This window comes from Salvelinus namaycush, chromosome 1 (genome assembly GCF_016432855.1).
Source record: "Salvelinus namaycush isolate Seneca chromosome 1, SaNama_1.0, whole genome shotgun sequence".
In the NCBI taxonomy this organism is placed as follows: Eukaryota; Metazoa; Chordata; class Actinopteri; order Salmoniformes; family Salmonidae; genus Salvelinus; species Salvelinus namaycush.
In genome coordinates, this window is record NC_052307.1 from 80,677,432 (window position 1) to 80,694,931 (window position 17,500).

The following is a 17,500-nucleotide window of genomic DNA, read 5'->3' on the forward strand; positions in this document are numbered from 1 at the left end:
GCTGAATGCTGCATAATCCCTCCCCCTCTGCCCTCTCTCTCTCCCTTTCTCTCCCTTTCTCTCTCTATCTCTCTCTCCCTTTCTCTCTCTCTCCCTTTCTCTCTCTCCCTCTCTCTCTCTCCCTTTCTCTCTCTCTCTCTCTCTATCTCTCTCTCTCCCTTTCTCTCTCTCCCTTTCTCTCTCTCTATCTCTCTCTCCCTTTCTCTCTCTCTATCTCTCTCTCCCTTTCTCTCTCTCTCCCTTTCTCTCTCTCCCTCTCTCTCTCTCCCTCTCTCTCTCTCTCTCTATCTCTCTCTCTCCCTTTCTCTCTCTCCCTTTCTCTCTCTCTATCTCTCTCCCTCTCTCTCTCTCCCTTTCTCTCTCTCTATCTCTCTCTCCCTTTCTCTCTCTCTATCTCTCTCCCTCTCTCTCTCCCTTTCTCTCTCTCTCTCTATCTCTCTCTCTCCCTTTCTCTCTCTGCCTTTCTCTCTCTCTCTGTCTTTCTCTTAATTCAATTCAATTTGCTTTATTGGCATGATGTAACAATGTATATATTGCCAAAGCTTACTTTGGATATTTACAATATGAAAATAATAAGAATCAAATTGTCAACGGGACAACAGTAACAACAATAACCAAGGGTCAAAATAACCATACAATGAACAATAAGCATTGAGGACATGTGCAGGTTGATTGGTCTGTCAGACACTGTCCCTCATCTTATGGCAGGCAGCAATGTAGTGCGCTGCCAACCCACAGCTCTCTGCGTCCTCCCCCAACAGGATACACAGATAGATTCTCTCTCTCTCTCTCTCTCTCTCTCTCTCTCTCTCTCTCTCTCTCTCTCTCTCTCTCTCTCTCTCTCTCTCCCTTTCTCTCTGTCTCTCTCTCTCTCTCTTAGCTCATGGGGGTAGGGGCTATGAGATGGAGGGATAGAGGGGGGCTCTCCCACGCGGGCTCACCCGTCTGGAATGCGGAGGAGAGGGGTGTAGAGGTGGAGGGGGAGGAAGGGGCAGTGGGATATTGCCGGTCAAGATGACAGTTTTTCCAGGGTTTTTAGAACTTACTACTAATGGCTCATGGGAAACGAGGAATGAGGAACTTACTAGAAGCTGAGGAGTTTTTGTTTTTGTAAGTAGGATGGAGTAGGATTGTTTTGTGTTGAAAATGTTACAGTTTCCATTTCCATCCACTAACCGTGACCACGCACTCTTGGTCCCTCTCCTCGGTCAATCAGTCTGGTCTCTCTCCTAGGTCTGTCAGTCTGGTCTCTCTCCTAAGTCTATCAGTCTGGTTTCTCTCCTAAGTCTATCAGTCTGGTCTCTCTCCTAAGTCTATCAGTCTGGTCTCTCTCCTAAGTCTATCAGTCTGGTTTCTCTCCTAAGTCTATCAGTCTGGCCTCTCTCCTAAGTCTATCAGTCTGGTCTCTCTCCTAGGTCCATCAGTCTGGTCTCTCTCCTAGGTCCATCAGTCTGGTCTCTCTCCTAAGTCTATCAGTCTGGTCTCTCTCCTAGGTCTATCAGTCTGGTCTCTCTCCTAAGTCTATCAGTCTGGTCTCTCTCCTAAGTCTATCAGTCTGGTCTCTCCTAGGTCAATCAGTCTGGTCTCCCCCAGGTCTATCAGTCTGGTCTCTCTCCTAAGTCTATCAGTCTGGTCTCTCTCCTAGTTCAATCAGTCTGGTCTCTCCTAGGTCTATCAGTCTGGCCTCTCTCCTAAGTCTATCAGTCTGGTCTCTCTCCTAAGTCTATCAGTCTGGTCTCTCTCCTAGGTCAATCAGTCTGGTCTCTCCTAGGTCTATCAGTCTGGTCTCTCTCCTAAGTCTATCAGTCTGGTCTCTCTCCTAAGTCTATCAGTCTGGTCTCTCTCCTAGGTCTATCAATCTGGTTTCTCTCCTAAGTCTATCAGTCTGGTCTCTCTCCTAAGTTATCAGTCTGGTCTCTCTCCTAGGTCTATCAGTCTGGTCTCTCCTAGGTCTATCAGTCTGGTCTCTCTCCTCGGTCTATCAGTCTGGTCAATGGACACATGTCTTTACTTGAAGTTAGTGACTGTAGTAAAATCTAGCTTTAGTTAGTTAGTTAGTGACTGTAGTAAAATATAGCTTTAGTTAGTTAGTTAGTTTAATGTAGTAAAATCTAGCTTTAGTTAGTTAGTTAGTGACTGTAGTAAAATCTAGCTTTAGTTAGTTAGTTAGTGACTGTAGTAAAATCTAGCTTTAGTTAGTTCAGATATTCAGGGTTTTTCCTTTAGCAGGATAGTAACTTTTACTCTCTACCTCCCCCACAAATGAATATAATTCATATCAGCTTTATTGGCATGAAAAGTGAATGGAGTTACAACAATAACAATCTCTCTCTCTCCATCTCAGACCCCGGTACCTCCGCGGGCTCCTCGTCCTCCTGTGGGCGGCGTTCCCACTGGTGCAGCGTAGCCTACTGGGAACAGCGGACGCGGGTCGGCCGCCTCTACCCGGCCCACGAGCCCTCGCTCAGCATCTTCTACGACCTACCTCAGGGCACGGGCCTCTGCCTGGGCCAACTCAACGCCGTTGCCAACGCTAGCAACGGTCACCGCTGCGACGGTGGCGGCGGTCACCATGGCAACCGTAGTCACCGCGGCGGTAGTGGCAGCAGCAGCAGCACGGGCAGCTGTGTCCAGCGAACACGCAGCAAAATCGGCTACGGGATTGTCCTGAGCCAAGAACCTGACGGAGTGTGGATCTACAACCGTAGCCAGCACCCAGTGTTTGTCCACTCGCCCACCCTGGACCTGCCCAGCTCAGTGAGGGGACTGACGGTGAGGAGGGTGATGCCTGGCTACTCACTCAAAGTGTTTGACTATGACAAGTCCAGCTGGATCCTGCAGCAGGGCATGGAGCCCCCTGTGGGGCTGGAGGGCCCCTATGACCCCCACAGTGTGAGGATCAGCTTCGCCAAGGGCTGGGGCCCCTGCTACTCCAGACAGTTCATCACCTCCTGCCCCTGCTGGGTGGAGGTGTTGCTCAATACCCACAGATAGCACACAGACTAGGAAGACAGACAGAGGGATGGATGGACAGGCATACACACGGATAGACAGACGGGAAAACACAAATACAGTACACGTATTTACTTACACAGGTGCTCACAGGTATATGTGTACACCCACACACAGGCACACACACACACACACACAGCTATCTCAATCAACTATCCCAAATATAATCTACCTAGATTTAATATAAAGTTTTATATATTATATGAAATATATTATACTTGTAAATACCAAGTCATTTTTACAATGCAATTATTTATGTATAGTGTAATGTGTATATGGACAAAATCAAAAAGGAACAGAATTATGCACTTTGGATTCTATATATGCATTCTCAATGCCTTTTGAAAGAGATATATCCTGCAAACAATAGGACGCACCCGGTTTTAGTTCTCATATTTTATCAATCACCTGGAAAAGTTATGCCATTCACACTTTGACAATAAAGTACTCGTATTCTAAGATGTTGTCTTCAAACTTTGATTTGGTCTTTTTACTGATATTCTCCCGTGGTGTTTTGTGTATTGAGTTGAGATATGTGACGTGACAGGGCACTAGAATTGTCGTGGTGAAATAACATTATAATCAGTTGTGGGATAAAAAACCAGCGGTGTAGTGGATGGTAAAGTAAATGCATTTACCCTTTATGCTCAACAGTACGTTCAAAAGCTTCAGCCATAGTCTTCCAATTAGATACCTATGTTACTGAATTACCACCATCAGGATCAACCAAATGAGGTTCATTCACATCTGATTGGCTGTACCAAAGATCCAGAAGGCCCCTGAAGAAGGCTTGGAGGGCACATCCACTGATCAGCTGCCTGGATGTGGTGAGGGAAGCTTCCTTTGATCATTCCCAGTCATATTATTTGTGGGTCTAGAATTAAACTACAACATAAAACCGAAACCATCTGCCCTGACCAAACACGAAGACAGTCCATGCAGCTACATTTACATAAGACGTAATGACCCAGCGAATACTTCTGGTAATGGTCTACATCAGGGGAAAGATACATGTTAATGTCATTGAAGAACACGGGCCTCGGTTACACCATAGATCTCTCAAGTCTGTAGAAAGTACAAACACCCCAAAAAGCATTGCTCCTCATAAACGGATTCTGCTCCAATGTGCGGAAATCAGATCCCCCCCCCCCAACTCTATCCATGGGACGAGAGCCCAATACCAATGGAAACACACAGAGCGGGTGGTGGTGAGAAACTGAAAACACATAGCTGGATGATTACACAACAAACCACAGTGGGTACATGGGCCCAGACCGGCTCCAGTAGGAGAAAGTTCTGTGTTTATAACACAATGGCATCCTGTTTGAGTCTTTCAACAACACAAGTGTTTGTGGAAGCTCTCATATTTGGGTAAGAGAACGAGAGAGAATGACTGGCTGGAAAAGCAATGTAAGCAGTATGAATCGTGTCTTGAGACGTCTGTGCTTTTCTTCACTCTGACAGGGCGGACATTTTGTTTTTTTGTCTCTGACGAAGATCTGAGCCGCTGCGTTTTGAAAGCTGTAATTAGCTTTAAGCTTGAAAAGTAAACAAGAGCTGATTATACTGCGTTTGTGGTACAGAACGAAGCAGAGCCACATCGCTCAACCATTGATAGTTGTTTTTATATGTTGTTTGAATTTGCAGTATTAGGTCTAAAAAAAGGCTATTCATGGGCATTTGTGAAGTGGTTTTCACAGTATTGCAAATGATCACATAGTAATAGTTTCTAGTTGAATGACTGGGATTCAAGGAACAGTAGTCCACATGGTTAAATAAACAGACATTCCATGATCGCATGAATGGTGCCATACCGTATGATAGATTCAATCAAGAGGAACCTTATGCAAACGTTTGTAGCTATATTATGTGTTCTGGGACATGATGGGTCTGTTAACATTTTCACAGCACGCCATTTTCCAACCTTGTGATCAAGACCCAGGGCATTCTTGCTGCCCCAAAAATTCCAAGGATTATTCACGTCTGTCTCCATCTCCTGCCTAGTTGCTCCAAGCCAAGTGTGTGGTCTGTGGTGGCGGGATAGAACAGCCGATGGGGAAGGAAGTTGGCGGTGGCCGGGGGAATAGGGTGCGCCACCATCCAAAATCCACCATCTTGTCTTCCATCTCATTTGGGTTGTATTCATTAGGCAAACAGAAGAAAACTGACTGAATCAGTGAGGGACTCTGAACTCTGTTGCAAAACGTTTTGCTTTGGTGTGCCCTAATGAAACAACTCTGGTGTCCCGTCTGAAAACACTGCTCCTGACTTACCACCTCTCATTGTTTTCCTTTGTCAGGATTCAAAGACACGAGGAGCACGTTAAATAAACCCCCAGCTCCTGTCAGAGGAGGAGACCCTTGGCTCGGGAAGAGGCTTGTGAGGGCTGTGGTGTGCTGCTGACCCCACGTTGAACTGAGAATGAAGTGGGCTAATTCAAGTGTAGGAAGTGGGAGTCAATGATCTGTGTAAATAGAACACACATCCTCTTGTCACAGGTAGCAGGTAAACATGTCTGCATACAGATGTAGGATCTTAATCTGATCACCCTGTTGCAGGAGAACTTTCCTACAGTGCAGGAAATGTAAAACGTACAGCGTATTTGAGGTTTTGAAAAGGCTTCTGAAGTTCGTTATTTCCACTTAGAAATTTCAGACTTGATTTTCCCTCACGGAAAATGTATCAACCCCTACAAAAATGTCCATTAATTATAATCCACATAATAATTCACATTTCCTGTTGCTGCAGGATTATTTTCCTGCTGTAGCAAACTGGCTCAAATGAAGATCCTACATCTGTAGTTGAAGTTTAGTAATGAAAACGTTATTGATGATCAATAGATCTAATAGTGGATAATCACCTTTTAGGAGTAAGGATATGTTATTATATTATATCTACAATGTACAGCGTGGCTGGTCTGGAACCTGTGACAAGATAATGTATTATGTTGAGGTGATAATTGAAACAATTTAGTGATAACAATACCTCAATAAGTGTTTTTATTATAATAATTGACTTCCAAGCGATAATTGACTTCAGAATGCAGGTAACCCTCTTTATCGAGTGAAAGTGGAGAAGTTTAAACAGAAGTTTCCTGTAAGTTATGGCTTGCTGTAAAAGATGATTGATTTATGCTCTGGTAAATGCACAAATGATGTGGGAGGGACGTCCCCACCATGGGAACTGAATTCAATTTGAATATGGTCCTACCTAGCTATTTTCCCACCAAACATGATTCTTACAGACAACAAATATTTTAAATGGCAAAGATAATATCCCAATAAACAAAAAAGCATATGATGTTTTTTACATCAATACTTTCTGTCATTGAAACTGGTCACATGGTTCAGGGACGTTGAGTCTGAATGAAGTCTGAATGAGAGGTGTTGATGTGAAAAACATCATATATTTTTTTGTTTATTGGGATATTATCGTTGCCATTTAAAATATTTGTTGTCTGTAAGAATCATGTTTGGTGGGAAAATAGCTAGGTGGGACCATATTCAAATTGAATTCAGTTCCCATGGTGGTGACGTCCCTCCCACATCAGTTGTGCATTTACCAGAGCATAAATCAATCATCTTTTACAGCAAGCCATAATTGGATAACACTGTCTTGATCCGGTAGATTTCAGACAAACATAGAATACAGATAGATAAAAGAATCAAACCAATCACAACATAAGCAGGGATCACTCACACTGCACATGATAACTGACCTCCTCCCATCATTCTAGCATCACCCTGACGATATTCTGTCATCTATGTTTGTCTGAAATTTACCGGATCCAGACAGTGTTATCCAGCCCACGTGTGTGAGACCGCAGACATCACTAATGTGCTTTCTTCTGCACTGACTCGAGACCTCAACTACATATGCAAAAGTATGTGGACACCCCTTCAAATTAGTGGATTTGGCTATTTCAGCCACACCCGTTGCTGACAGGTGTATAAAATCGAGCGAACAGCCATGCAATCTCCATAGACAAACATAGGCAGTTGAATGGCCCGTACTGAAGAGCTCAGTCACTTTCAACGTGGCACCGTCATTGGATCAAATCAAATTGTATTTGTCACATTCGTTGAATACAACAAGTGTAGACCTTGCCGTGAAATGCTTACTTACAAGCCCTTAACCAACAATGCAGTTAAAGAAATAGAGTTAAGAAAATATTTACTAAATAAACTAAAGTAAAAAATCAAAAGTAACACAGTAAAATAACAATACAGAGGCTATATACAGGGGGAACCGGTACCGAGTCAGTGTGCGGGGATACAGGTTAGTCAAGGTAATTTGTACATGTAGGTAGGGGTAAAGTGACTATGAGGGCGGTCAATGTAAATAGTCCGCGTGGTCATTTGATTAATTGTTCAGCCTTCCTCTGACACCGCCTAGTATATAGGTCCTGGATGGCAGGAAGCTTGGCCGCAGTGCTGTACACACTACCCTCTGTAACGCCTTACGGTCGGAGGCTGAGCAGTTGCCATACCAGACGGTAATGCAACCGGTCAGGATGCTCTCGATGGTGCAGCTGTAGAACTTTTTGAGGATCTGGGGACCCATGCCAAATGTTTGCAACCTGTCAAACAAATTTCTGCCCTGCTAGAGCTGCCCCGGGCAACTGTACGTGCTGTTATTGTGAAGTGGAAACATCTAGGAGCAACAACGTCTCAGCCGCGAAGTGGTAGGCCACAAAAGCTCACAGAACGGGACTGCCGAGTGCTGAAGCGAATAGAGTGTAAACATTGTCTGTTTTGGTTACAACATTCACTACAGAGTTCCAAACTGCCTCTGGACGCAACAAGAACTGTTCGTCGGGAGCTTCATGAAATGGGTTTCCATGGCCGAGGAGCCGCACACAAGCCTAAGATCACCATGCGCAATTCCAGCCGTCGGCTGGAGTGGTGTAAAGCTCGTCGCCATTGGACTCTGGAGCAGTGGAAACTTGTTCTCTGAAGTGATGAATCACGCTTCACCATCTGGCAGTCCGACGGACGAATCTGGGTTTGGCGAATGCCAGGAGAACGCTACCTGCCCGAATGCATAGTGACAACTGTAAAGTTTGGTGGAGGAGGAATAATGGTCTGGAGCTGTTTTTCATGGTTCTGGCTAGGCCCCTTAGTTCCAGTGAAGGGAAATCTTAACGCTTCAGCATGACAATGCCCCTGTGCACAAAGTGAGGTCCATACAGAAATGGTTAGTCGAGATCGATGTGGAAGAACTTGACTGGTCTGCACAGAGGCTCTGCTCACTGCTGCTGAAAGAGAAGGCTGCGTTTCCCCCCATGTCTCTCTGTCTCCATTTAATTACACTGAGGCTGACACACATGGTGCTTAAAGACACAAAACAAAAAGACAGGGTCAAAAATAAACAGCAATGCAGTCATTCATTGAGGGCGCGTCACAGACACAGTCCCTACAGTTTACTATATATCATTGACTCGTATTCATATCACAGGAGATTGGTGACACCTTCATTGAGGGCGCATCACAGACACAGTCCCTACAGTTTACTGTAGATAATGGACTTGGAGAGAACGGGCTCGTTCTACTGACTGGAGCGGAATCAGTGGAATGATAACAAATCCATCAAACACATTCCATTTGCTCCGTTCCGGACGTTATGATGAGCCGTCCTCCCGTCAGCAGCCTCCTGTGATTCAGATACTTCATGTCTGACAAGCTTGAAGCATGTCCTGTAGGCTATAAGATGCTATCGTTATGTAGTGAGGGTGGCCAGGATGTGTCTGTATCTGAAACAGTGGAGGCTGCTGAGGGGAGGACGGCTCATAATAATGTCTGGAACGGAGCAGGGACTGTAGGGACTGTGTCTGTGACTCCCCTCAATGAATGACTGCTTTGCTGTTTACTTTGGACCCTGTCTTTTTGTTTTGTGTCTTTAAGCACCATGTCTGTCAGCCTCAGTGTAATTAAATGGAGACAGAGAGAAATGGGGGGAACGCAGTCTTCTCTTGCAGCAGCAGTGAGCCTCAGCCTGTACTGCCTGGAGGTGCTCTCCTCTTGAACCTTGGCCAAGAGTCTTTTGTCTCCTTTTAACACTTTACATTGCAGTGTTTCTCGTCCAATTAACCCCAGCTACGGGGACGAGGAGGTTTCATTGAGATAGAATGACACACATTGAGATAGAAATACACACATTGAGATAGAATGGCACACATTGAGATAGAAATACACAAACATTGAGATAGAATGACACACATTGAGATAGAAATACACACATTGTGTCACGTTCCTGACCTTGTTTTCCTTTTGTATAGTTGTGTTTAGTGGGTCAGGACGTGAGCTGGGTGGGCAGTCTGTGTTGTTTGTTCTATGTTAAGTGTTAGGTTTAATTGACCTTGTATGGCTCTCAATCAGAGGCAGGTGTTTTCGTTTTCCTCTGATTGAGAACCATATATAGGTAGGTTGTTTCACATTGTTTGTTGTGGGTGGTTGTCTTCCGTGTTTGTGTCTGTGCACCACACGGGACTGTTTCGTTTGTTTGTGTAGTCTGTACCTGTTCATGCGTTCTTCGTGTATATGTAAGTTCTCTAGTTCAGGTCTGTCTACGTTCGTTTTGTTGTTTTGTATTTTCCGAGTGTTTTCCGTATTCATTTTTTCGGACGAAGAGGAGGAGAACAGCCGTTACAGAACCACCCACCTAACAAGGATCAAGCAGCGTGAGAGGAACCAGCAGCAGCGGCCAAAAAACCAGGACTCGTGGACTTGGGAGGAAATATTGAACGGAGAAGGACCCTGAGGCTAAGGTGGGAGAGAATCGCCGCTCTCGGGAGGCGATGGAGTCAGCGAAAGCCCAGGATCGGTGGTATGAGGAGGCAGCAAGGAGACGTGGCTGGAAACCCGAAAATAAACCCCAAAAATGTATTGGGGGGGGGCTAAAAGGGAGTGTGGCGAAGTCAGGTAGGAGACCTGCGCCTACTCCCTGTACTTACCGTGGAGAGCGAGAGTACGGGCAGACACTGTGTTACGCAGTAGAGCGCATGGTGTCTCCTGTACGTGTGCATAGCCCGGTGCGGTACATACCAGCTCCTCGTATCGGCCGGGCCAGATTGCGCATTGAGCCAAGTGCCATGAAGCCGGCTCTACATATCTGGCCTCCAGTACGTCTCCTCGGGCCGGCTTACATGGCACCAGCCTTACGCATGGTGTCCCCGGTTCGCCTACATAGCCCGGTGCGGGTTATTCCACCTCCCCGCACTGGTATTTCCGGCGCCACCTCCCCGCCCCAGCCCAGTACCACCAGTGCCTACACCACGCACCAGGCTTCCAGTGCTTCTCCAGAGCCCTGTTCCTCCTCCACGCACTCTCCCTGTGGTGCGTGTCTCCAGCCCAGTGCCTCCAGTTCCGGCACCACGCATTTACATTTACATTTAAGTCATTTAGCAGACGCTCTTATCCAGAGCGACTTACAAATTGGAAAGTTCATACATATTCATCCTGGTCCCCCCCTGGGAATTGAACCCTGGTCCCCCCGTGGGAATTGAACCCACAACCCTGGCGTTGCAAGCGCCATGCTCTACCAACTGAGCCACACGGGACGCATCAAGCCTCCTGTGCGTCTCCAGAGCCCTGTACGCACTGTTCCTTCTCCCCGTACTCGCCCTGATGTGCGTGCCCTCAGCCCGGTACCACCAGTGCCGGTACCACGCACCAGGCCTATAGTACGCCTTGAGAGTCCAGTGTGCCCTGTTATTGTTCCCCGCACTAGCCTGAAGGTGCGTGTCCTTAGCCCGGTACCTCCAGTTCCGGCACCACGCACCAGGCCTACAGTGCGTCTCAGCCGGCCAGAGTCTGCCGTCTGCCCAGCGGCGCCTGAACTGCCCGTCTGCCCAGCGGCGCCTGAACTGCCCGTCTGCCCAGCGGCGCCTGAACTGCCCGTCTGCCCAACGGCGCCTGAACTGCCCGTCTGCCCAACGGCGCCTGAACTGCCCGTCTGCCCAACGCCGTCTGAACTGTCCGTCTGCCAAGCACCGCATGAACTGCCCGTCTGTACTGAGCCTTCAAAGCCGCCCGTCTGTACTGAGCCTGCAAAGCCGCCCGTCTGCCATGAGCCTTCAGAGCCGTCCGACAGACAGGAGCCGCTAGAGCCTTCCGCCAGACAGGAGCCGCTAGAGCCTTCCGCCAGACAGGAGCCGCTAGAGCCTTCCGCCAGACAGGAGCCGCTAGAGCCTTCCGCCAGACAGGAGCCGCTAGAGCCTTCCGCCAGACAGGAGCCGCTAGAGCCTTCCGCCAGACAGGAGCCGCTAGAGCCTTCCGCCAGACAGGATCAGCCAGAGCCTTCCGCCAGACAGGATCAGCCAGAGCCTTCCGCCAAACAGGATCAGCCAGAGCCTTCTGCCAGACAGGATCAGCCAGAGCCTTCCGCCAGACAGGATCAGCCAGAGCCGTCAGCCAGCCATGACCAGCCAGAGCCGTCAGCCAGCCATGTCCAGCCAGAGCCGTCGTCCAGCCATGACCAGCCAGAGCCGTCGTCCAGCCATGACCAGCCAGAGCCGTCGTCCAGCCATGACCAGCCAGAGCCGTCGTCCAGCCATGACCAGCCAGAGCCGTCGTCCAGCCATGACCAGCCAGAGCCGTCGTCCAGCCAGGACCAGCCAGAGCCGTCGTCCAGCCAGGACCAGCCAGAGCCGTCGTCCAGCCAGGACCAGCCAGAGCCGTCCAGCCAGGACCAGCCAGAGCCGTCCAGCCAGGAGCTGCCAGAGCCGTCCAGCCAGGACCAGCCAGAGCCGTCCAGCCAGGACCAGCCTGAGCCAGCCAGTCAGGAGCTGCCTGAGCCAGCCAGTCAGGAGCTGCCTGAGCCAGCCAGTCAGGAGCTGCCTGAGCCAGCCAGTCAGGAGCTGCCTGAGCCAGCCAGTCAGGAGCTGCCTGAGCCAGTCAGTCCGGAGCTGCCGTCCCTCAGTCCGGAGCTGCCGTCCCTCAGTCCGGAGCTGCCGTCCCTTATCCCGGTGATGCCCCTTAATTTAGGTGGGTTTATTTGGAGGGTGGTCATTGGGAGGGGGATACGGAAGCGGGGAGTGACTATGGTGGTGTGGGGACAGCGTCCGGAGCCGCCACCGTGGACAGATGCCCACCCAAACCCTCCCCTTGAGGTTGAGTTTTGCGGCCGGAGTCCGCATCTTGGGGGGGGGGGGGGGGGGGGGGTAATGTCACGTTCCTGACCTTGTTTTCCTTTTGTATAGTTGTGTTTAGTGGGTCAGGACGTGACCAGCCAGAGCCGTCGTCCAGCCAGGACCAGCCGGAGCCGTCATCCAGCCAGGACCAGCCAGAGCCGTCGTCCAGCCAGGACCAGCCAGAGCCGTCGTCCAGCCAGGACCAGCCAGAGCCGTCCAGCCAGGACCAGCCAGAGCCGTCCAGCCAGGACCAGCCAGAGCCGTCCAGCCAGGAGCTGCCAGAGCCGTCCAGCCAGGACCAGCCAGAGCCGTCCAGCCAGGACCAGCCAGAGCCGTCCAGCCAGGACCAGCCAGAGCCGTCCAGCCAGGACCAGCCTGAGCCAGCCAGTCAGGAGCTGCCTGAGCCAGCCAGTCAGGAGCTGCCTGAGCCAGCCAGTCAGGAGCTGCCTGAGCCAGCCAGTCAGGAGCTGCCTGAGCCAGCCAGTCAGGAGCTGCCTGAGCCAGCCAGTCAGGAGCTGCCTGAGCCAGTCAGTCCGGAGCTGCCGTCCCTCAGTCCAGAGCTGCCGTCCCTCAGTCCGGAGCTGCCGTCCCTTATCCCGGTGATGCCCCTTAATTTAGGTGGGTTTATTTGGAGGGTGGTCATTGGGAGGGGGATACGGAAGCGGGGAGTGACTATAGTGGTGTGGGGACAGCGTCCGGAGCCGCCACCGTGGACAGATGCCCACCCAAACCCTCCCCTTGAGGTTGAGTTTTGCGGCCGGAGTCCGCATCTTGGGGGGGGGGGGGGGGTAATGTCACGTTCCTGACCTTGTTTTCCTTTTGTATAGTTGTGTTTAGTGGGTCAGGACGTGAGCTGGGTGGGCAGTCTGTGTTGTTTGTTCTATGTTAAGTGTCAGGTTTAATTGACCTTGTATGGCTCTCAATCAGAGGCAGGTGTTTTACGTTTTCCTCTGATTGAGAACCATATATAGGTAGGTTGTTTCACATTGTTTGTTGTGGGTGGTTGTCTTCCGTGTTTGTGTCTGTGCACCACACGGGACTGTTTTGTTTGTTCGTTCGTTTGTGTAGTCTGTACCTGTTCATGCGTTCTTCGTGTATATGTAAGTTCTCTAGTTCAGGTCTGTCTACGTTCGTTTTGTTGTTTTGTATTTTCCGAGTGTTTTCCGTATTCATTTTTTCCTTAATAAATATTCATCATGTCATATAACAACGCTGCGCTTTGGTCCAATCCCTACTCCTCCTCTTCGGACGAAGAGGAGGAGAACAGCCGTTACACATTGAGATAGAATGACACAGTTTGCTGATTCCTTCCTCTCTGTTTTATTTATTGCCAGTGTATAATTATAATTTAGGCCTATTATTTGTCTGTCTGTCTGTCTGTCTGTCTGTCTGTCTGTCTGTCTGTCTGTCTGTCTGTCTGTCTGTCTGTCTGTCTGTCTGTCTGTCTGTCTGTCTGTCTGTCCCTTTCCGTCTGTCTGTCCCTTTCCGTCTGTCTGTCCCTTTCCGTCTGTCTGTCCCTCTCCGTCTGTCCCTCTCCCTCTCCGTCTGTCCCTCTCCCTCTACGTCTGTCTGTCCCTCTCCTTCTGTCTGTCTGTCTGTCTGTCCCTCTCTGTCTCTGTCCCTCTCCGTCTGTCTGTCCCTCTCCGTCTGTCTGTCTGTCCCTCTCCCTTTCCGTCTGTCTGTCCCTCTCCATGTCGCTGTCTCTCCCTCTCCGTCTGCCTCTGTCTGTCTGTCTGTCTGTCTGTCTGTCTGTCTACAGTGTCGTAGTTCACTAAAGGCCCTGTAGAAGCTGGGTCAAATCCAAAATGAGGACATGAGGATAGATGTGTCACCGCTACTCTGGTCCTAGTCACACCCTTTTAGTTAATGGGCTGCTGTGTAATGACACAATGTGTCATTTGCAGCGCATATGCTGTTGAAACATGATGTCACCATATTTCTTTCATGTGCTTTCCCTGTGCTTAAACTGTAGGTGTATTCCACTGTTACATATTTAGTTGATATAAAGTCCTTCACAACATGGACGTCAGTGTAGATCTTGTTGGAGTATTCTGAGAAGAACAAATTCCCCATCCACTACATTCATTCAGTTGAACTGTCCAATAGCTCTATCCCTCTCAAGGGGATGCTTTGTGCTGATAAAACACCACATTACAAACTCACATTTACCCAAGATGTCGGTGCAAACACAACATGGCCAATGTACTGCAGCTTTTTATTTTCTTCAAGCTCCTTAATGGTTTCCATATTGCCAGTCTAAATGGATACAGGAAATGCTGTCACACCACTTTGCGTTCCAAACTTCCAGAATGAGGTTTTGGCTCTGGGAGATGTCTGTGTGGTGGATTCCAGCTCTATGGATTCCATCTCCTCCCGGAGAGTTTGGTCTCTCCCTAATCTGACCCTGCTCACATCTCCTCCCTGAGTGTTTGGTCTCTCCCTAATCTGACCCTGCTCACATCTCCTCCCTGAGAGTTTGGTCTCTCCCTAATCTGACCCTGCTCACATCTCCTCCCTGAGAGTTTGGTCTCTCCCTAATTTGACCCTGCTCACATCTCCTCCCTGAGAGTTTGGTCTCTCCCCAATCTGACCCTGCTCACATCTCCTCCCTGAGAGTTTGGTCTCTCCCTAATCTGACCCTGCTCACATCTCCTCCCTGAGAGTTTGGTCTCTCCCCAATCTGACCCTGCTCACATCTCCTCCCTGAGTGTTTGGTCTCTCCCCAATCTGACCCTGCTCACATCTCCTCCCTGAGAGTTTGGTCTCTCCCCAATCTGACCCTGCTCACATCTCCTCCCTGAGAGTTTGGTCTCACCCTAATCTGACCCTGCTCACATCTCCTCCCTGAGAGTTTGGTCTCTCCCCAATCTGACCCTACTCACATCTCCTCCCTGAGTGTTTGGTCTCTCCCCAATCTGACCCTGCTCACATCTCCTCCCTGAGAGTTTGGTCTCTCCCCAATCTGACCCTGCTCACATCTCCTCCCTGAGTGTTTGGTCTCTCTCTAATGCTGATTTTGCCTAGTGGTTAGAGCGTTGGACTAGCAACCGAAAGGTTGCAAGATCAAATCCCCAAGCTGACAAGGTAAAAATCTGTCGTTCTGCCCCTGAACAAGGCAGTTAACCCACATTTAACCCACTGTTCCTAGGCCGTCATTGAAAATAAGAATTTGTTCTTAACTGACCTGCCTGGTTAAATAAAGGTAAAATAAAATATGTCAGGACTCCATTGTCCCCCTGCTGCCAAATCTAGTCATCTCACATCTAGACTACACTCTCTGTGTGTGTGTGTGTGTGTGTGTGTGTGTGTGTGTGTGTGTGTGTGTGTGTGTGTGTGTGTGTGTGTGTGTGTGTGTGTGTGTGTGTGTGTGTGTGTGTGTGTGTGTGTGATTATTTTCATTGTTCATTCCATCTTCAGCCATATGTTACGATGCACCACACACATCTGTCACAAGATATACAAAACACTGTCCACCTTATGTTCTGGTTTCCAAAGTTAGTAACACAATGTAAAGTCCTGTGTTAGTAACACAATGTAAAGTCCTGTGTTAGTAACACAATGTAAAGTCCTGTAACAGTTGTTAGTAACACAATGTAAAGTCCTGTAACAGTTGTTAGTAACACAATGTAAAGTCCTGTAACAGTTGTTAGTAACACAATGTAAAGTCCTGTAACAGTTGTTAGTAACACAATGTAAAGTCCTGTAACAGTTGTTAGTAACACAATGTAAAGTCCTGTGTTAGTAACACAATGTAAAGTCCTGTAACAGTTGTTAGTAACACAATGTAAAGTCCTGTGTTAGTAACACAATGTAAAGTCCTGTGTTAGTAACACAATGTAAAGTCCTGTGTTAGTAACACAATGTAAAGTCCTGTGTTAGTAACACAATGTAAAGTCCTGTGTTAGTAACACAATGTAAAGTCCTGTGTTAGTAACACAATGTAAAGTCCTGTGTTAGTAACACAATGTAAAGTCCTGTGTTAGTAACACAATGTAAAGTCCTGTCCCAGTTGTTAGTAACACAATGTAAAGTCCTGTGTTAGTAACACAATGTGAAGTCCTGTGTTAGTAACACAGTGTAAAGTCCTGTGTTAGTAACACAATGTAAAGTCCTGTGTTAGTAACACAAGTGTAAAGTCCTGTGTTAGTAACACAATGTAAAGTCCTGTGTTAGTAACACAATGTAAAGTCCTGTCCAGTTGTTAGTAACACAATGTAAAGTCCTGTGTTAGTAACACAATGTGAAGTCCTGTCCCAGTTGTTAGTAACACAATGTAAAGTCCTGTGTTAGTAACACAATGTAAAGTCCTGTCCCAGTTGTTAGTAACACAATGTAAAGTCCTGTGTTAGTAACACAATGTAAAGTCCTGTCGTTAGTAACACAATGTAAAGTCCTGTGTTAGTAACACAATGTAAAGTCCTGTGTTAGTAACACAATGTAAAGTCCTGTGTTAGTAACACAATGTAAAGTCCTGTGTTAGTAACACAATGTAAAGTCCTGTGTTAGTAACACAATGTAAAGTCCTGTGTTAGTAACACAATGTGAAGTCCTGTGTTAGTAACACAATGTGAAGTCCTGTGTTAGTAACACAATGTAAAGTCCTGTGTTAGTAACACAATGTAAAGTCCTGTGTTAGTAACACAATGTAAAGTCCTGTGTTAGTAACACAATGTAAAGTCCTGTGTTAGTAACACAATGTAAAGTCCTGTGTTAGTAACACAATGTAAAGTCCTGTGTTAGTAACACAATGTAAAGTCCTGTGTTAGTAACACAATGTAAAGTCCTGTGTTAGTAACACAATGTAAAGTCCTGTGTTAGTAACACAATGTAAAGTCCTGTGTTAGTAACACAATGTAAAGTCCTGTGTTAGTAACACAATGTAAAGTCCTGTGTTAGTAACACAATGTAAAGTCCTGTGTTAGTAACACAATGTAAAGTCCTGTGTTAGTAACACAATGTAAAGTCCTGTGTTAGTAACACAAATGTGAAGTCCTGTGTTAGTAACACAGTGTAAAGTCCTGTGTTAGTAACACAATGTAAAGTCCTGTGTTAGTAACACAATGTAAATTCCTGTGTTAGTAACACAATGTAAAGTCCTGTCCCAGTTGTTAGTAACACAATGTAAAGTCCTGTGTTAGTAACACAATGTGAAGTCCTGTCCCAGTTGTTAGTAACACAATGTAAAGTCCTGTGTTAGTAACACAATGTAAAGTCCTGTCCCAGTTGTTAGTAACACAATGTAAAGTCCTGTGTTAGTAACACAACTGTAAAGTCCCTGTGTTAGTAACACAATGTAAAGTCCTGTGTTAGTAACACAATGTAAAGTCCTTTGTTAGTAACACAATGTAAAGTCCTGTG

At 47.5% G+C, this 17,500-nt stretch overlaps 1 protein-coding gene across 2 annotated transcripts in view; it reads left to right on the top strand.

The window, feature by feature from the left end:
* The window catches only part of LOC120049732 (mothers against decapentaplegic homolog 6-like), a 30,145-nt gene extending 26,674 nt beyond the window's left edge, over positions 1 to 3,471 (top strand). For both annotated transcript variants that reach the window (XM_038996110.1, XM_038996102.1), the window contains one exon: positions 2,345 to 3,471. In XM_038996110.1, coding sequence (XP_038852038.1) covers positions 2,345 to 2,994 — 650 coding nt within the window. In that variant the 3' untranslated portion in view covers positions 2,995 to 3,471. The remainder of the gene's footprint in view (positions 1 to 2,344) is intronic.
* The last annotated feature ends 14,029 nt before the right edge of the window (positions 3,472 to 17,500 follow it).